The 21,839-nt window shown below is 34.4% G+C and overlaps 1 protein-coding gene across 6 annotated transcripts in view; it reads right to left on the bottom strand.

The window, feature by feature from the left end:
• Window positions 1-4,621: 4,621 nt before the first annotated feature.
• Window positions 4,622-21,839, bottom strand: part of BCAT1 (branched chain amino acid transaminase 1) — a 73,898-nt gene continuing 56,680 nt past the window's right edge. For 4 of the 6 annotated variants that reach the window (XM_016119289.2, XM_016119286.2, XM_016119291.2 and 1 more), the window contains exons 9-11: window positions 19,201-19,341; window positions 17,374-17,448; window positions 11,127-14,941 (exon numbers count right to left, since the gene is read on the bottom strand). In XM_016119289.2, coding sequence (XP_015974775.2) covers window positions 14,762-14,941; window positions 17,374-17,448; window positions 19,201-19,341 — 396 coding nt within the window. In that variant the 3' untranslated portion in view covers window positions 11,127-14,761. Of the gene's footprint in view, window positions 10,863-11,126; window positions 14,942-17,373; window positions 17,449-19,200; window positions 19,342-21,839 lie in introns of those variants that run through there. The other 2 variants (XM_016119288.2, XM_016119292.2) reach the window with 2 other exon arrangements.

Raw genomic sequence — 21,839 nt, 5'->3', positions numbered from 1 at the left:
GCTTTGAGTAGCAAGATTTTAGATGACCTCTAAACACAAGTTGGGACCTCAAGAGCAAGCTGGCAGACAAAAACAGTGTCAAGCAAGGCTCCATCCTGTGGAGGAGGTAGAGAGCACCATGTCCAAGGGGTTATGGGCAAACTCAGGTCTAATCAAGCCCATTTTCAATAACGAAGAATTACAGTCTGTTGATAGGATCTAGCAATAACCATAATTGAACAAGAGGCAAAGATTAGTTCTAAAGGTTTCAATCTAGATTGAAACAGGACCCATCTATATTTAGGTAGCAAGAGACTAAGTCCAGGCTTAAGAAGGTGTCTGGACCTCCACCAAATGTGTTGAGGCTGTGGGCAGGGTGACTCTTAGCGAGAAGAGCTACAGGAGGCAGAAATCCAGTAAATCAGGATGGATGGATGGGCATGCCAGTTGAGGGATAGGGAGACAGCTCAGTGGGATCCAGAGATGCCAGAGACGTCAGAGACGCCAGATGCTGGGATTAGAGCAACAAAGCTAATTTCATGCCCCTGAACCTCAGCTGTTAATGCATTATCAGAGCTATTTCCAATTAACTCATGAATTGGATGAGATGAGCCCGAAGATGAGAAGTGTTCAATATCTGGAGTTAAGTGGTGCTTTGAGAAAGGAAGGTGCAGAGCTGCCAGATATTGTGTACCTACTAGATGCTAGGCACTATGCCAGATGCTTAATACATATTTCTTACATATGATTAAAGAATTTCACTCTGGGAAGATAGGAAAATGAGTAAAAAGTAATCCTTTAAAGAGTTACTAGTTTAGTGAGAGAGTCAACCATTGACAAATACAAGTTCTCATCATAGTCACCTAGATAAAAGGGGAAGTGTAAAAGCAGAACTGTCTGTGGCCTTCATACACTTGACTGAATACTAGCCATTCAAATCAGTGATTAGCAAGAAAAATAACTGTCGAATAGTTTCAGGAGGAGGATTATTGCCATTAAAGAAAATTTACATTAAACTGGTGGATAAATCTCTTACAGGAAATGCAAACGTTAACCTTGCGATTATGGCAAAAGCAAGCTCAAGAAAAAGACTGCTACTTCTCACCTCATAGGAAATATGAAGTCACTTTCTCTTTCTGCGATAACAACCAGACTGAAGAGTAGCTATTTCGGATCATTTCTGTCCCCATCACTTAACCTCATTTGGCTTCTTATTGCCTTTTAAATTGACTTGTCAAACTCACTAGAGAAGCAGACTAGTTTATTCTCTTTACTCAGGAGTTTAAAAAATATGTCTTTCAATATATGGGGAAGATAGGTAAATAAAAGTCCAAAAGATTACAAAGATGATCCTAACTCGAGTATGATAGTAAGGAGTTGAATCTGGTCGTCACGCTGTGTGAAGTCAGCAGGGTCCAGATGACTCCTATAATGGTTATCGTAGCCTTGCATTTAGTAAATCTATGAAATTGATTTTTGTCATCAGGATGGCTGCTTATCTGACAAAATAACGCCATCCCTCAATTAAACAAAAAAAGAGTTCTTTCCACCTACTTTTGGCCATGTTATGTCTGCAAGGTATACATTCAGGTCAGAAACACTAAGCTAACAGTATTTTATGACACATTCAGTGGTCCAACACTCAGAAATATTTTTCTCACTGATGCCTTAAATTTCAATAGTGATGGCTGCCTTCATTTAGTTGATTGGGTTGTGCAACCTTGCCAGTCCTGGAATTCTTGTTTTCTCTTAAGTACTGTGTTTGCATTAGAGCAAACTATTGCTGGTGCCTTATGTGATTAACAATTTTTTGAATGCTAGGCATGCCTCAAATTAAATATTTGAGTCAAAAGGCAGTAATATATTACATGGTTTGCTTCCTTAGAAGAGAAAAACATGAGTCCTAAGACTGTCGTATCAGGGTTCTATAGAAAAACAGAACCTATATATATATAGAACTCATATATAATATATAATATTGTTATATATTTTGCGTATATATAAAATGAAGACCACATTATTATTATGTGACAAAGACATTTGGAGAGAATGGCCATAAGGTTTAATATACTAATTAATGATATTATTATTAATTTTAATAATATATAATCTATTACATTAAAATAATAAGATAATGTGTGAGATTTATATGTGTATGTATATGGAGAGAGAGAAAAAAGGGAGAGATTTTAAAAAATTGGTTTGTGGGATTGTAGGGGTTGGCAAATCCATAATTAGTAATGCAGGCTGACAGGTGGGGAATTCAGATAAGAGTTGATGTTTCAGTCTTGAGTACGAAATCTGCACAACAGACCAGATGGCTGGTGACTCAGGCAGGGTTCAGTGTTACAGTCTTAAGGATGAATTCCTTCTTATTTGGGAAGCCTGTTTGCTCTTAAGGTGCTTAAGTTATTGGATGAAGTCCACCCACATTATGGAAGGTAATCTCCTCTACTCAAATTCTACCAATGCTGATCTCATCTGAAAAATACCTTTTGCACAGCAACATCTAGGCTAGTGTTCGGCTGAATGATTGGGCACCATAGCCCAGTCAAGCTGACACATAAAATTAACCATTACAGTTGTATTCATGTGGAACATGGAACTTAACTGATATTTCTAAAAATGGGAAACATCTAATTACTTCTCAATAATCTTATCAATCATTGCTTAATCTAGCCCTGGCTTTTATTTCTGGGCTTTAGTAGATCACACATTTCCAACTCACCTTAAGCAGTTTGAGGTAAATTCTGCCACTTGTGCCATGGGTACACTTGTGGTATGGATATCGGAACCTTTACCACCTCTATCAGGCATAGAGGGAGGGGCTGATCACTACATTTTAGTGAAGTATCTATTTGCCCCTCTCTTCGGGTTCATTCATTTATTTTTAATAACATTCCATCTGCTTCCACTTTATGCATGAACTGTTACAAATTCTTTACAAATTATTATAAATTCTTTGTTATAAATTCATAATAGTGAGGTTGGTACTGTTATGAATTTTTTCTCCAGTGTAAGTACTGTGGTAAGATCACAGTTGGTGGTTCTTAACCATTCTCTCAATGATTAGACAACCTGCATATTAAGGTTTTGTTACATCTGGCCATGGCTTGGAAAAATCCAGAGAATAAAGGCTGAACCATCTCTGTTTATTGTTACGAATATAGATGAGAAATGTTTACTAGATTATTGTAGCTATTTTAAAAACAAATGTTGTTTAATCATCTCTTTTGCATTTGGGATACAATTAGCCTGTATTCTGCGACTCCAAAATTTTCCATAGGTTAATCTCACAGATTTTTCAAAAATCCTATTAACTTAGTGATAAAGACCTTTGGAGAGAGTGACCATGGGTGTTAACCAACACTGCCCATGTTGCATACAGATATAAGCTCAATGACTGTTCTTACATACACTTTAAGAAGAGTTTACGTCTTCGCTGTGGGTTTTTCATTATAAAAATGTGAGCCTGCAAGTCATCACTATTAAAAAGTCAGGCTACAATAGACCATTTCATCTAAAGATAAGTTACCATGGGTGTTAAGCAACTATGATATGTCATGTATGTGGAATCAATTCTAGATTATAAAAATATGCTTAAAATAAAATTGATTCAGCTTAGCAGAAAAATCATTTTAAAGGTTGAAAATCCCCTCTTCAAGTCCTTGCTCCTTTTTTCTGCTTCTGTTAGTAAATCGATGTAGAAGAAACACTTTCTACCCTAAAGGAGACTGCTGTCGCATCTGGTAAAACATGTTAGGTCCAGTGAATGCATGCCATCACCCTCAAGAATGACAAGTCTATCTCTGTCACTCTTGTGGGATTTGAGCATTGACACTATGAGAACTTGACTACCTTTACCTGAACCTTCCACACTCTGCATACAACTTCTTGATAAAGATCTTGATAAAAGCCAATATTTTCACAGTTCGACAAGGTCTGAAGAAGAGGGTCACTGAGTACTTTGACATTTTTACATCCAATTTACAATAACTTTGACACTTTTACATTCAGTTTACAACCTCAGGTTTTGTCGCAATTATCATTGGAACAAATCATAAGAAAATGAATATTATATGTGGCCTTCAGATATACTGCATTTGGCTTTATTCTAAAATATATGCTTGTGAGTGCAATTTATAGAAGGCCTGGTGTGATTAAAAGGACGTATCATTGGTGTTCTCTAGATTTAGATCAAATGCCTTTCGCTTTATAGTGTCTTTTATTCTAAAGCTGGTTAGGCACATATGGGTGTGTTGTTCTATCAGTAATAAAATAGCTTAATTATCAGTGAATGAGGAGAAGTAATCTATTCCCCTATTCTGTGCAAAAATTCCAAAGACAAAGCTAAATTTTACTAAAGACAGATTCATACTAGGAAAAAGGATGATCTCAAATGCCCATGGTATTTCTTATCCAAAAGTTTGAATATAAGAGGCACATTTAGATTCTGCCCAATTGTATGGTTTCAGGTGTTTCTGGTGTGCTCAATTCTTTTCACTCTCAATGTCATTTTGGTTTAAAAATATCACACTACCTTCACAGTCCATGACCAAAAACCTTGGAATAGCACTAAAACGATAAGTAAGGATTATTATTTCATGCATCCAACAATACCAGTATCAAGGGACTACACAAAAAGGATTCCTTTTTTTATTGATGACAAAACAGTGCATAATTAAAGATTTGATGAGAAACCTGCAAACAATAAAGAATGTGTCTATTGCCAGCAATTTACAATTATTCTAGATCCTTTAGACATTACAGAGTTCTTTCACACCAGATGGTTCATATTTAACAAAGCCATTTTGTAATGTCTAATTGTGCTTCTACAAAACCTTCGAAGAATGAGGTAGTTTCCTTTACCCACGATTTTTTCCACATTTCCATCATCATAATTTTAGTGAGCCTAAATCCTTTTAACATAACCTTTAAACAATATTTCATGAAAGCCAAGCCTTATTTACAAAATGTTTATTTCCTTCTATTTGACTTTTCTTAAAAACAATTTTAAGAATCACAACCCACCTAGAGAAATTTGAGACGAGCAATGGCCGTGGTTTTTTTCATTACATTCAGACTTAGATGCAAGAACACATTCTAAAAATTTCATAGTTAGGCTGATGTTCTTCTCTATCTATAAACTCTGATTTAAAAACTACTTCCTCAAACTACTTATTTTCTCTCAGCCACCCAATGTAGTAAGCACTAATTCTTCAGGATAGTAGGTTAGGCTCCATTTTAGCTAGTTGGGTGCATTATAGGATTATTCATTTTCATAAATTAACAGTGCAAGAAATAATAGATGCAGAGTAGTTAGCTTATTTTTAAAATGATTCAAAATCTACCCACAGCCGTACCCTTGAGAGAATTACTGCATTCTTCAAAAACTTATCAATGAAGTAGAAATTGAGGCAGATATCTGAATTACTTTCCTAACTCTGAGAACGACTTTAATGACTACATGAAATTAGCTTGAGGAAACTGCATGTTACTGCGCATTTTAAAAACTAAATAATGATATTCAACTAATTCCAGCTCAGCTAACCTATACCAAGGAAAGAAGATAGTGGTAATACTATTCTTAAAGAGGAAAAAAAACCTCTCACAATCTACTCCAGTCACAATCTATTCCTTGTCACTTAGTCTTTTATACAGCCTCAAGAAGCTTCGCAAATCTTAAAATAAAATGATTGAAGAAATGACACAAGAGATCTCGTAGACAGTGCAATTATAAAATGAAGTGTTATTCAAATAGGTAGCTATCTAAAGTGGTTTCCACGTAACGCAACTCTCAAATTATTACCTTATCATCATGGCCTAATTCTAATATCTCATGAACTGGCCACTTCCTAATTGACACCATTTGTATTTGGCACCTGTGTTTCAAACTGAAAATGCCTATGGCTGGCAGAATAAGAATAAAAGCTTCTTTGGACAATGCAGAGTTAAGTTTGATTCCCCTCCACTCCCCCCCCCCTTTTCCCTTTTTTCTCTACCTTTAGTTGTCCTTCCTATGACATCTCTAACTAATTTTTTCTCCATATTTCAGTAACTAGATAATGACATACCTAGTGATAATGGCTATGCAGATAATTCTGCCAATGAAACTACATTTTAATTCTTTCCCATAACACAACTTACAGTCACTTCTTACCATCACAAGTAGAGTCTGTAAGTTGAACATTATGCAACTCAAGTTTTAAGTCCTACTAACTGGATCTACTATTGTGTGAAAAATACACTTGCAGACAGAATAAGATTACTTAAATAAAACTTCAATACTTGTACCCAGCAGATTTTAGAGACCACTTCATTTTCTAAGACTAAATTGTATGCCTTTGTCATTCATTAAAACAAATATGTTTACATATATCTGATCCCAAGGAATTATTTACCCACAAACGCTATTATGTCTTGTTGATGTTTCATGACCAACTTCCCCCCAAAATATCTGACAAGTCTTTTATTATGGTATGGATGCTGAAGATGAAAAATAAATCATTATCTTCTACCTTTGTATTTTTAAAAGGGCTTTAAAGCGCTAATAAAAATGAATCTCTTTGCTATAGTTTAAATGACCTTTCTTTTAAAACTTCGAACTGTAAATAATCATTATATTAAAGTTAGTCTCCCACCTGTTATTTTCTGAGTAGCTGGATCCATCATTTTGGAGCTGATCCTCTAAATAGTTTGATTCATAATAGACATTTTCCAAAAAACTTATTCTGGGAACATTTTATTATTATCTAATTAAGATCAACAAAGATGCTGTCATTTGAGGTGTTCTTTTGTTAGATGGACCATGACAACTCAAAATTGCTTCAAAAGAATGCAGTGAACAAATGTACTAGAGGTGGGCAGTGAGTAGTAAACCAAAGGAGGTCATTTATAACACAGCAGTGGCTGAATGACCCCTGAAAACTAATTATACAGAGTAGTTTTGACTGGAGAAAAGGAATGAAAAAAAGAACAAATACCCTTTAAAAATGAGATGAAAATATTCATTGTGATTTCTTGATAAGAACTATTCTCTGGCCTGCCTTCATCTCATTACCTAACTGCATTAAATATTGCTTTTACACCTAAAAATTTGTTCAAATACTATAGTCTAAACAACATGAAGATACTATATATAAACTATTTTTTAAAACTAACTTCTTAATCCCTATTGCAAGATATATTAGATGCACACTTGTAGGTACTCAAGGTATTAACACTTATCAAATTAACTGCTCAAGTTAACTATAACTATAATCACCATGATTGTTGTCAATTAATAGGTAATATTATCAAAAAGCTCGTACCCTTCACCTCCTTTTCAGGGGAGAAATCTGGAAAAGAAGTAGCTGGACAAATTCTACTTGTAGCAAAACAAAGTGACAGGTATTATAGTGTCCAGTAAAATTACCTGACAGCATTACTATTTGTAATAGGATTTTGCAAATTCACATTAAAGAATCCACATTACAAGAAAGAATTCCTTGATCATGTTTAGAATCAAGACATGAAATAAGGAATCCTTACAATGTTTCTCAAACCCGGAAGCCGTTTACTTTAATGAATCCAACAAATATTTACTGCTCTAATATTTTAAATATCGTTTATTTAAAATGAACAAATGCTATAATTTTCTGCTTAAAACACATTTTCTCAATCATAAGAGTAACTAAACATATAATTTTTAAAAACTTTTTAAGGAAAAAGAACATGGTGATTCAGTGCTGAGTGGGAATAGAGAAAATAAGTAAGCTTATTCGGCAGCCTATTTCACAGTACAAACCCCCTCAAGCAGAGTTCAAACTACAACTTCAATAAAGAGCTCCTACAATCCTTTTTACTAAGATATACCCATCAATTGTCTTCAAGTACCCAAAATTGGTCTAATCTGAGGAAAGCAAGATCATTTGTTTAGGTACAATTCTATCAAGCAACAAAACTGGTATGGTGAAGAATTTTAACCCAGAGTATATGATGTAGGTTTCTCACATCTTCAAGTGTGCTGACATTGCATGTCAAATGATTGTCATTACACCGCACTTTCTTGCCGCTGCCTCTGATCTTTTTTTTTTAATTGTTATTATTCTTAGAGAAATCTTTTGAAAAAAAAATAAAGGGTGCTTACCAAGCAGGAAAAACAAGTGCTAACAAAGTTTCTCAGTCATTTCTTTCCATTTCACTTTCCCTTTGTACTTTTGAAAGCAAAAGTTAAAACGGGTATTGTTCATTCCTTCCTGCCAGCTGCATAGTACTAGACAGCACGGTCCAATCCACATCCCTGAGGTCGAGTCTTCCTTTGGTGTATCATGAGTTGAATCCTTAATAAATGACAGTAACAGAGAACATTTCTAATAGCAAATATCTTTAGGAAATGCTCATGTTTTGTCTATATTTAATTTTAAAATCTTGGTTTCTATTGATATGTTTTGGTAAAAGCTGACAAACTTGGTCTGAAATGAAAGAACTAAAAAATGAGGAAGAAAAAAAATGCAAAATAAGTTAATCATTATCATTTTAAGTGCCACCAGTTGTTTATATTCATGCACATGTGAATTGCTGAATCTCATTTGATCAACCCAATTAAACATTAAATAATTGCAGCCAATTATGCAAATATCAGCAACAATATTAATTTGTTGATCTTTTTGAGCAGATTAGCCTCACATGTTTCTAATGCTAGACTATCTTACGCCTTAAATGATCAATTAGTGTTACAATAACTAAGTCTTGAAGAATGGATAATTACCTAGTTATAATGGGCCACTCTTGCTGTATTAATCTACTGCAATTAAACAAATAGTGCACAAGGAAAAAAGATGTACAGATGTTTCTTTTAAATCTATTTAACGAGTTAGTGTTAAGGTCAATTTCCTGTCTTATTACTTAAACGAGAATGGCAGATTACATCCTCTCAGTTTTTTTTTTTTTTAATCTATATCCTTAATCTTCACCAAATCTGGTAGAAGGGCTTAAAATGCTCTTAAGTTTTGGTAAAAGAAATCGTACAGACTTAATGTCAAAACATTGTTCTCTAACTTTTGTATGTAATGGACATGTCGTCTTACCATAATAAATTTAGCAATGCAAAGTATAAAATGCATTTATGGCAAACAAATGACTCCCATTTCTCATAGGAATGTAAGTCTCATTCATGTGCTGCTTAATAGGTTAAAATCACTTGGAAGTTTTTTCTAGAATACTATATTAAAAGCAAGGTCACAGGATTTAGCTAAAGCAAATACATACCCTTAGAACACTACTTGGTGAAGGAGTGTATAGGACAGGTAAAGCACCCGAGGCCTGAAAGAACAGACTCTCCCAAGACTTCAGATCAACAATTAAAAGCCCCCTAAAAGATACTTCTACCATTCCTTTTCATCTTATACTTCCCTAATTTTCATTTTTACCATTCCCATCTAAAAAGACCCTATGGCCAAAAGTGTTGAAAAAGAATCAAAGCCCCATTTGCTATGTGCTGCTAAATGCCTTAAGGAAATTTTTCCAATGCATCAAATTTTTAGAATGTTTTTTTCCTTGCTTTGAAAAGAGAATGAAATATGATCACCAAGATGAAAGTTATTAGTACAGAAGGAAACCAAAATATAACATCTGAGGGTTGACCTTCCAAGGGTAAATGTTTTCTATCAAAATTTGACTTTCCCCTAGATAAACCAGGATACAATTTTAACACAGAGCTCCTAAATGAGGAAAATACCATCTATAATTGCTCCCCCTGCACCCTAACCTTGTGCTCATCCAATCCCCATTCAGGAGAAAAGAGCCCGTATAAAACCAAGAGTATAAAAGCCACAGTATATCTCTCTGCTTTCTACTAAAAAACTAAATATAATGATTTATTTTGTATTTAACACTTAACATATAACATTTGTCATTTTCTAGAGGTATAACTTCAGTTCCAAGACAGTCTTTACATATGAAATAATTCCTCCAAGAAACTATGCCTCTGAATATCTCTAATGTCTTAGACCATGGAAAATAAAGACAATATGAGGTAAACATACATAATGTCAGAATCAATCACAAATTCTAATAAAGAGGTTTCATAATATAGAAACAAAGAAGGTTCACTTCTATAGAAGGTAAATATTCATTTATTCAATATCTACTGAGTACCTATTATGTGCCAGGCATTGGGGATGCAAAGATCTCTAAGGCATAAGACCCTCAGTGTTTAGTGGAGCCTAACAAGCAGCCAATCACAATACAATGTGGAAAGGGCAATGCCGGAAATGTGCATGGATCTTACTGATGCACAAGGAGATCTTAGAACTGATTGTGACATCAAGAAGTAGGGAGAGATTTACCTTAAGAGGCACTTAAGGGGCCTGTAAAGAAATGTGACATGAGGAAATTCAGTTTTTCAAAGTCTTGATTTAAAAAAAACCTTCTGAGGATGAATATGTGTCACAAGAAATGTTATCTATGAATTTTACTCAGATCAGCTTTTAAACACACAAACTCATTTGGTTGAGGAGAATATAATTTATGATAAAGAATAAACAAACATTTCTGTATCTGAGTGTAGTACTAGAAGAGGTACTAATATTATTGAGGAAAATTCTATGCTGTATGGCTTACATTATCATCTTTCTAAGGGAAGGGAAGATAAGCTTCGACTACAACATTTACAAAACACCATTTGAAAATTGCAATTTATTTTCTCTGGCACGAGGAAACAATCGCCCTGGTAACATTGATAATACAAACTACATTATGCACATTATGCACAACTAAAAACAGGTAGACAAAGAATCTATCATAATTCAAATGCAACAGTCTATCCCAATAGCACACAGATAGTATCCTGTATTTTCCATTCAGGATATGATGATTGTCCAATCACTCTCTTCTCTTCCATACTACAAAAAGAACAAGAACATATTTCAGTATACAAGCTAACAGTACTGTAGATTATAAATAAACTTAATAATAAAAACGGTTATATAAAAGATTCATTTCTGTTTTGAATATTAAAAGCATGTTCACATTAAAAATAAGATTTGAGAGAAAAACCAAATACCCAGAATGAATCACAAATTTTATAATTATTGAACTCAAATTTATAGTTAATGTAGGTCCCATATATATGCTTTCATTACTATTCTGTATTTAGTTTCTGGTCTCCAAATAGCATAACTGAGTTTAACTACTGTCATCTTCATTTTAAGTGATGCTTAAAGTGCATTCCTCAGACCAGCAGCATTAGCAAGATGCTGGCAAGATGTTAGAAATGCAATTTCTCAAGCCCTACCTCAAATTTCCTAAATCAGAAACTCTGCAGGTGAGTCCCAGCCATCTGTGCTTCAGCAACCATGTCAGGTGATTCTGACAGGCGCTAGTTTGAGAATCACTGCTTGAAAATCATCACTCCTGAGAGAATTTTATGTTTCTGGACAAAAATATTGAATTGACAAGCCTGGTAGATCTTAATGGTGACTTTGTTTTCTAAATGAAAGTTGTTTGTGTTACGTTATTATCCCAAATTTCCTTATTCCTTCAAAAATGATGGAATTGCATCATAATCACAATTAGATTTGCGTCAGCAGATAAATTGCTTTAGCAAACCTAAATTTTAATACTTAAAACTAAATTAAATAAAACAAAGATATCCCAGATGTCAAAAACAGAAAGCCAGTTCTACATTCATTCATTCATTCATTCACTGATTCAGCAAATATCTGTGTTTAAATGAGCTTTCGCCCCACGAGCAAGTACTGCATGCCAGCACCACTATGCCAAGAGCTTTACACACGTACTGCCTCGTTTATCCTTACAGTATCTCTGGAGAATAGGTGCCATTATCAATCCCACTTTATGGATGAGGCAACTGATGTCTTGGGGAGATTAAATAACTTGCTTAAGGTTGTAGTTAGTAAAGGGTAGAGGCCAGACTCTAGCCATGGCCTCCCACGCCAAATTCCATGCTCCAGACCACCGTCTAGACTCTGCTCTACATGTTCAGTCATACGTTGTGGAGGCGAACTTGGAGCAGACCTTCCCTACGCAGAGGAGCATGCCATTAATTCTGTCACTATGCATTTGCCTAAACCAGAGGATGTCCCCTTTTCCCATGAATTGGCTCTTTAGTCCTAATGTAACTTCTGATGAAATTAATACAAAACATCTGAATTTCTGAATTGTTAAGAACCTTAATGATCATTTAAAATGATCCTCACATTGGGATGAGCCAAATTAAGTGGGGATCTGGGTTATACTTCTTTACTTCAGAACAATTCCACTGTTATTGGTTTTGCCTATTGGGATTCCAGGAAAAATTTATCTTGGAGAAAGTTTTGCTGCTGAAAAATCGAGCAATGAACTTTTACGCCAAGCTTCTCATTTTACATGCAGGGACACTAAGGCTCTAGGACATTCATAATCACAAGCCCAGCTCTCTTGCCTCTGTTGGATGCCATTTCTCCTAAGTCACATTGTCCACATGCTGTATTCTCCTTAAAGAGCTTTAAAGACCTCAGTGAGTAGACTCTGGAAAACTGGTGAAAATAACCAGGAGCCACAAATGGGTCTACCTACAACCTTCTGGTTTACATGAAGAGGAGAATGAAGGACGCCCCATGACTGTAAGTGACCTGCTTAATCCACATCAGAAAGAGTCGCCTAAGGAGTGAGACCTCCCACTATCGACTCTGTTGATTCGTGATGAATGCTGGATAAAACATTCCCAAAGTCTGTCTGATTTATACATGGTGTCAACACGACTTAAGGTAAGAGCAAAAGATGTGTGCTATTTCTCTTATTTGTGTTTCCATTAACACATTAGACATTTTTGCCATTAATAATACTTGAATGTCAGCATATTGACATTTTAGCAGCTCTACAAAATTGTGATTCATGACCACTATAATTTCATACTGAATTTCATTGGTTAAAATAAATTTGCTTTCAATTAGTCGTTTTAGTTTTATACATAGTAAAAAATCAATTTTGGTTAAAATGACAGTCATAGGCCATATTACATTGCAAACCTACATGATAATATAATATGTTTTACTCCTCTCATCCTGAAATTTACACTTTTATGTAAAATCATAGCATTCTGAGATGTATCCAAGAGATATGATAATACAAGTAATCCATATATCTAGACCTGGGCCATTAGCAGTCCAACTTTTCATTTGGATAATAAGTCATTCAATTTCATTTTTCAAGGCAAAATAATTCAAAGTGGAAATGACAGGTTTTAGGAGAGACAGAAATTATATTCTTTCCTCAAGAGCAGGTGTCCAGAGAAGGAGAGAAAAGAGAACAAACACATGTCTGCATGGGCTCGGTGTTCATGACACCATTGTTGGTCATTACAAAACCACAGCAGCAGACCCACACCTTCAACACTGGCAGGCCTGCTTGCTATAAGTCACACTTACTTGATTTTGTTCATTGAAATCAAAGATGGGGTTAAAGCAACATGGCAAATCACACTGAGCCTGTGAGATGGTACTTTGAACCTATGTGGAAAACTATAATGTGCAGAATTTCCATCTTTTCACAAATTCCAGTTAGAACACTACACCAAAACATGATTAATGATAAGTTCATTATTTCACATTCAACGTACGTATGGCAAACATTTTTTCATAACCCTTGCTAAAATGTCTTTTACATTCAACAGAAAATTCTGAGCAACATAAAAGGACAATCTATGTGTCATGTACTTACTTTCTACAATGCCAATAAAAATATATTAAGTGCTGCCCACCAGGTAATAATTTTTCATTCTTATTCTAAATCCTACTCGATGGCCATGCACAGCTCTGTAAAATCTCATAACATGTAGAGAAGTGTGTCTTAGGGAACAAAGGGAGGCTGGAAAGCTGGTGGAGGGACTGAGTCATCAAGGCAATCTGCAACTGTGCACATAGAGCACACAAAGAGAAAGATAGTTTAAGAAGTCAGCAGGGGAAAGGGTGGGGCTCTAACATCTTAGATAACTACTGCTCCTATCCTATTCAGGCTTTCCTTTTCCTAAACTATTAAGATGTCTACCTCTCGGTCTTTGCAATCGCTACTTCTCACCTCCTGAAACCTCAATGGTAGCACTGCTAGTTACTCAAACGTGCTACCCCTGATCTTTAAGACTCGGGTTCCAGCTTTTAGCTAATCCTGACAGCAGTCTTGACGTATGTCACTTTGAAAAGTTCTGAATCAGGTTCTTTGAACATTGAACAACTCTCACATTCAAAAAAACCATAGAATAAAGACAGGTGTGTGTCTAGAATATGATTTAACGACCACGTGAGATAATCCCAGGCAATAGGGAAGCCAGAAAAATAAGTAGCATTTAAGTGGCTGAATGTATGTTTGTATTGGGTTTGCAAAGGAATGTTGCTCAAGAGAGATTTAAAAGGTACCTAAAGGACATATGCGTTGAAGGACAACCAATACCTTATGAAATGGACAAACTGTAGAAGGAAAAAAGCAGCAGAGAGCAGGATATAGTGAAGAACAGAGAAGACCCCAAATGGTGGGAGCAAAGGTCAATATGATGTAACTGGAATGGCAAAGAGTAATGGGAGAGAAAAGAAACGTGGGCAACATGGAAAATGATTTCCAAGTTTAAGTTTGGTTAAGTATGAACACAGAACACAGAAATGTTTTTCTTTGTTGCTTAAAGAGAAAAAGGAAAGGGCAAAAAAGAAACTGTTATTTGAAATGTTCCCCTCCTAAGAGGTTTTTGTAGGGCAATCTGAGACCCAGGGAACTATACGAGTAATTATCCAAATGGGATGCACACTTAACCTCAGAGATTCTTACTCATGTACAGAAGTACACAGGTTAAATCAAAGTCCAAACTGCGGTTAAAAAGGAATTTCCCCCCGAGGTCAATACTGGCAAGAGTCATAAGGGTTTTGTGATTGTTGTTGCTCCCCCTCTTCTTCATTTTACCTGAGCACTTTGTAGGAAACATCCGTATTTCCATCTAATATCAAAGAGATCAAATGTGAACCGTGATGCAATTCTATGCTTTTTCCTCAATAATTGCTTAAATTATTTTTCTTGGAAAGAAACAGATAACCTAGTAGCTTGGCTGACAGCACCAATTTGCCATCTTGTAAGAGAATAATTCTGAAACTTTGGGTTCCATGCCCACAAGCATAAAATCATTGAAGAGGAAAGATGTGGTCTTAAATTCTGCACGAACAGTCCTTTGTTACCTAACAATTTGGAGCAGAGCTGGTGCTTCTGGTTTGTGGCTGAATTCAGAATCATTGTATTATCTCCTGTTCTGTAACTCTATCTCTTTGTTTCTTTGTTCAGTATGGAGCTCTGAACATATCATTAATTTTTAGTGTTATGTACATTATGCATTATATGTTACTATCTAAAGTAAAAAGAGAAATTATTAACTTCTTCCTAGCCACAGGCACTAGGTTATATAGAGAACATATACACATAAGAAAATGTTTCTTCTCATTCTCTATTCTCTCTATGTATATTTATTTTATTTTTAAAACTTTTTACATGGACTCATATTTAAATTGCATATTTATTTTGACCTTCTAAATCGGTGTGATTTGACTACTCTAATATTTTGTCCCTTTTTAAACTACAGTATCACCAGTATCTGGAACAGCCTCTGGCACACTGTGCCCAATACATAATTTTGTTGAATGAATAAATAAAAAACATTCAATTTTGTCACCTACATTCTTGGCTTCCATCATCTTACTTTGAAAAATGTTCTTTCTGATAACTTTTGCCATGGCTTCTCATGTGTCCCAAAATTATGTCTTTGGGCTTCTCTTTCACTCAAACTTTAGGGTTCTGAAGCATTATTCTGTCATCATCCCGATGGTGATAATGTACCTTTCTGCTTTTGCCTTCCTTAGCCAAAGCTTCATGGTTATGTTTGTTGAACACATCTACTTAGATCTTTCTTTCCATTCAAATTTAATAGAATTTGATTTTCCCTTCAGCCCAGTTGACTACTTTTCCTTTTCTTTTAATCCTTCACAAGCAAATTGAATCAGTTCAAAATTTTTTTATTTCATGTAATCTCCAAGAAGTAACCCTGAGATCTCATTTTGTGTATTAACGGGCTCAAAGAAATCCTCCAAAAGCTTTTTGAAATGCTTACAAATTATAGGACAGTCTCTTGTAATTGACCCAGAATTGCTTGGTATTTGATATGCCTGCCTAGAAAGATGCTTAACTACCTTGCGAGACATTACTATAGATTGTTGGTCAAAAAAAAAAAAAAAAGAAAGAAAGAAAAAAAAAATTCTCTTCTATATAATGTGTTCCAGAAAAATTTCCAAATGGTATTCCTTTCTTATCACTATAACCACACTTCCTCCTCTCTTAAAAATCTCTCGACTTCTGTTTTGGATAAAGCCTTTCATAATCTAGCCAATTATATATTTTTGTTCTATTTATGTTTTTTATTTGAGCAACAACACTAATAACATTATCTTCATTAGATTTACTCAGATAACTTTAAAAAATATATAAATACCTGAAATATCCATGCAGAAAGTTCTGTTAAATTTTTCAAATTACTTCTAATTGTTTCTATTTACAAAAGTAGAAAACAACTCTGTAGAGTCTATGTCTTCAATATTAATTTAGGAATATTGAATAAAGGAATATTCTATATTCCTTCATCTAACAGAAAAATTCCTGTAGAAAACGTTTGTTGAAGAGTGGAAGATAGCTCAAAACACCAATCATTCTTTCCTTTCATTAATATTATTAGTTTTGCATAAAAGTTGTTAAATATTCAAAAATACCATTTTAACACTTCGATAACAAGATTTCTTTAAAAATTATGGTACACTGATATAATAAAATTTGATTAAACTTTTTCAGATGGAATTAAAAATATTTATAGATATAAAAAAGCAAATAATTTACTAAGTGAAAAAAGCAGGTAACAAATTAGTACAATCCCATTGTATTAGAAAATACATTTATCTAAAAATATATAAATGCTTACAAAATATTAAAAGTTGAGATGTAGAAAATTAACAGTGGTTATATCTCTTGGTGTTGAAATTACAGGTAATACTAGTTTTCTTCCGTGCTTTCTTCTACTTTCAAGTTTTTGAGTATGTTCTACTTTTTAATGAGATTTTTAAATATTATCAAAATTTACAAAGTTTTTAAATGTTAAGTAATTTGGAGTCCCTGACAATACTTTCTTTCTCTTTTCTTTTTCTTTTTTTTTAAACATGTATCTTCTCCCTCGTTTCTGCTTTACTTATACCCATATATAGTATCAGGAACATGTTCCTTAAATTTAATTTGTCGACCCCAAATGCAGTATTTACTCCCTTCTCTCTATTGAAATATGATTTGGTTTTAAGTGCTAATTGAAATAAGATAACATTTTTAACAGAAAGAAGCCCTTACCTGAATATTAGTCAATTTGTCCAAGATCCGGCTTGCAAGCTTAGGCCCATTCTCCATAGTTGGAATGTGTATATTCTATGAAAGCAAACCAGACACAATATAATTTAAGGATGTTTAAGTATACAGTGACAAGTAAGACACTCAGCAATTCCACTGAAATAAGGAATGCGCTATGATAACCTGATTATATATGTTAGTTCCTTATGCCAAAGCCTCTTTTCTATTCCAAATTTGAATAAAAACTAACTAGCCAGTGATAAGCTGTTCATAGCCTATCAATTGATTTAGGGCACAACTGGTTTATATGCCATTCTTCGGGATGATTTGAGGAACCAATGAAAAGCTAGGGGTCCCTAAAATAGCAGCTAAACCTAAAAGAATACTACCTCTTCCAGCATTCCTAGAATCTACAAGGATAAACGATTGGCCTCCGCATTTAACCCTCTCAGCAGAAAATAAGAACTCAAAATATTTTGTCACAAATTAAAGTAAGTCATTTCAGGGACATAAATTAAAGCAAGTTTATATCCCTTCACAAGGGGCTTCTAGACCTATGTCTGTTCCAAGTTAAAGCTCCAAGGGCCACAACCTCCACAATGTTGGATAGCATGGTTAAGTTCGGGGCTGAGAGAAATATCGTGACCCTAATTTATATTTCAGTCATGCTCATTTATGCCTTGCTGGCTTGCAGGCCTTTGATAGTATGATTTTAGTAGACAGTCCATGTTCTTATCTTTCTTATTATGCCCTTTAGGATAATAGGATAATTAGATGTACCTTTTGGCTCTGAATGCCCTCTAAAACAAGACCATTAAAAATGTGTTAAACTTTATAAACTTATTATTTCTAGAGGTAAAATAGTAATTGAACTTAAAAATATCTGACCTAATGACAACCTTAGTTCGTTAAAAAGTGGACCAATAATACATTACCTAGATACTACCATAATAAAATATGAAACAGTAGCTTTATAATCAGCACAAGTACTGAATGATAATAGAATAATTATTTTCTCTTGAAATAGTTTGCAGATGAAAATATGTCAGGAGCTATTCTCTAAAAGCAAGATCAAAAATCTCAAGCAATGAAGCAGCCATCATTATAAGCAGGAAAAAAAAAACCAACCCAACCAGCTGAGGAAAAATAATTATAATGTTGAATATTAAAACAATAGAATTTTTATTTAATGAGTAATTTAAGCCAATTCACGTTTTATAAATAACACCCACATGACTTTAAATTATAAAGTTAGCTAATGATGTTAATCACAAATATTGTAGCTTTGTTATAAAGTGGAAAGAAAAAAAATCTGACCAAAAAATGGAAGTACAGTACATATAAAATCAGGCTAGTTGACTGGGAGTAGAAAATTTCTTTCAACTAAATGTTTAAATTCCTTCCGCACATTTTAGTGAATGTACCAGATTTGCCAGATTAAAAAAAAAAAAATAAAGAGTGGTCTTGATGATGATGATGATGATGATGATGATGATAGTAAATATAGGGATTTCCCATTGCTATTTAGCATTCCTACTCTAATATTTTGGAAATACTTTTGGGAACCAGAAATTGAGATCTAACTACTTATAGAAACGTCTTTATTGAACTAGTAGAAAGAAATGATGGAAGTCTATTGACACATCTTCAATTCCTAAATTGACAAAAGGCAGATATGATACTTGTCCAAAGACAGAAGTGACCTCCCACGATGTTGAAGCTTACACAAAATCACTGGAAAATGAGAATAAATAATTTATTAACACAGGGTCATCAGGACAAACTGCCCCATGCTTAGAAATGACAAGCAATGAAGAAACACTGTCTCACCTCACTCTTGTACAGTATATCAGAAACTGGGCAAACGACGCAGGCCGTGCCAGAGCCGAACATTTCTCTCACTCGATTCTGCTCCAGGGCTGTTATCAGGTCATCCATGGTGAGATACCTCTCCGACACCTTAAATTCACCCTGTTTGGAATATAAAAAATAAAAAGTATGTATTTTCAAGGAAAACGCATGCAAAAAAGCCCTGCAGTACTTATCTTTCTACTTTACATTCTGATCGAACTTGGGTAATGGCAATCATCCTTAGAGGGAAAGCTGGAAAGAGCAACATCATCACATCGGTAAACACACTGAGGTGCTAAGCAACATACTCCAAGGTCACAGCCTCTCTAAAAGAGATGATCGGAAAATAAAATATAAGATTATCACTAATGTGCAGTATATTTTAATAAATGCCTGTTTTCTTTTTCTTTTTTTTTTTTGTCATGGCTAACGTCTAACAAATTGATGCACCCAAGTATTATTTAATGTGTGCTCTACACTGACAGTGTCTTAAAGCCCATTTATCATAAAAGAGAACATATTATTACACTAATAATTATAGCTCCCATTTATTGAGCATCCATTGCATGCCGAGTTCTCCCATTTTTAAGGTGGATATTATCATCCCCATTTTACAAATGAGGAAATTACGGGTCAAGGAAAAGTCACATAGCTAGTAAGTGGCAGAAACTGGATTTGAATTCAGGTCTGATATGACTCACTCCAAATTTGCTTCTCTTTCCACTGTGTCTTATGGAGTAAAAACAGATATAGTTTAAATATCTGAAATATTTCATTAATTTAAAACATGACAAGTATATTTGGACTTTATTTGAGAAATTACATTTTATATATTTTTTCTTTCTAAATTTACTGATCCAGTTGATTTTACAGCAGTAATCTTCTTTCTTCTCCTTAGTATCATAATAGATTGAGTTTCATCATAGAATTATCCGTATAACCTCATCAACTTCTGCTGAACTACTGGAACATTTTATTTGCTCAAGGACAGAAAATGAAAAAAAAAATCTAATGCTTTTAAGTTATCTGTTAAAACCATCTGTTTAATACTCATTCTTTAATCTGTTTAATTCTCATTCTTTTATGTTAGTGGTTAAAACTCAAAGTTTGTCAACAGGCTATTTGAATTAAGAGGCAACAAAAGAATGAATAGATTTTTTAAATAAGAGAGTATTTTTTAAAACCTACAAATTCACAATAGATAAAAATGGAAATCACAGCCCTTGGCAAGATTCAAAACATTAGAAGAAGAATGCATCATGCTGTAAGTATATTTAGAAGGGTAGGAAAATATGCCTGCCTGCAATAGAAATATGGCTTTTTGCAAGTTTCAATTTATCTCAGCCCGCAATTGCAATTATGTTGCTCAAAGGTAAATAAATAAATTCCAGAAAATCAGCCAAGTTAACTGAAAACAAGCTGAGCTCTGTGTTCTGGAAAAGAAAAAAAAAATCTTGTAAATAAACAGAATTGTTTTTCCTCTGTTCACCCTTACTTATCTTTGGACAATTTCCCCTGTCTGGCAAGTAATAGTAACCCCCCACATGCCTCTTGGCATTTATGTCTCACTGTTTTAAAATAGCTTTTAAAATAAATTATAGCTAAGGAGTCAAGAAAAAACTTCCTCCACAATAACCTATTTTTCATGCTAGCAAATCATTAGTGTGGGAAAGCATTTCTACTTGCAACTTGTCATCAAACCTTCTGTACTTGGTTGAATTTTTTCTTTAATAAAACAAAAATTACTGAGCTTTGAAAATACATCTTTCCAACTACAAACATATTTAGGACAGGGCAAGCTGTTTGAAATTATACCAACAGTTTGTAAATGTCATGCCCAATGTGCCAGCCAGCATGTGGCAGTTGGGTCTTGTCTACTTGAAGGTTTTGTAGAATTATTTATAGCACATTTCCTCTATTTCCAAAGTCTTTTCCAGAGAAACTGTGCTGGTATTCTCTCCTAGATAATGTGTGTGTTTTTAAACATTTGTCCCATTAGTACTGTTGGACCACAGAATGCTCAAAGCCTTTTCATGTCCCTTGGACATCATTTTAACACATGGGTCACAAGTTCCATCCAAGAACTTTTGCCAGATAACCAACTCATTCAATATTTATCTTGAGTGTGTTATGTCATTTCCAATACCAAATAGTTTAACATGCTTTCCTATGTCACATGAATCAGAAAGTCTACTGAAAACAATTTTATATTTGCTCCAGCGTTTTGATTTTAAAATAACCGTGTATGTGAATTTGGGAGAACAGGGGGCAGGAAGAAGGGAAGAAGAAGGCAGCCGAACTAGTAATGTTGTGTCAGTAATTATGTCAGTTAAGTTCTTTAATTTCTGTGACAAGGATGATTCCAGTGGAATAAACAGAGAAGGGGAAGAGCTACGAATCATTGCCATTTGGAAACAATACACTTAGACTCGAAAAGTTAAGAACTGTCTAAACAGAAGCACACAAAGTATAGACCAGGGGAGTTAGTAGGAGGCACTTGATAGAAAGCTCGAGAGTAGTACTAGAAAACTTCTTCACCAGGACAACTTGACAAACCGGTTTCTCTCTGCCCTCCCTACAAACAATACTTATTTGATAGTCTTGCCAAGATAGTCCTT

Source organism: Rousettus aegyptiacus, unplaced genomic scaffold (assembly GCF_014176215.1).
Source record: "Rousettus aegyptiacus isolate mRouAeg1 unplaced genomic scaffold, mRouAeg1.p scaffold_m13_p_2, whole genome shotgun sequence".
NCBI lineage: Eukaryota > Metazoa > Chordata > Mammalia > Chiroptera > Pteropodidae > Rousettus > Rousettus aegyptiacus.
This window is presented reverse-complemented; position numbering and strand designations above follow the sequence as displayed.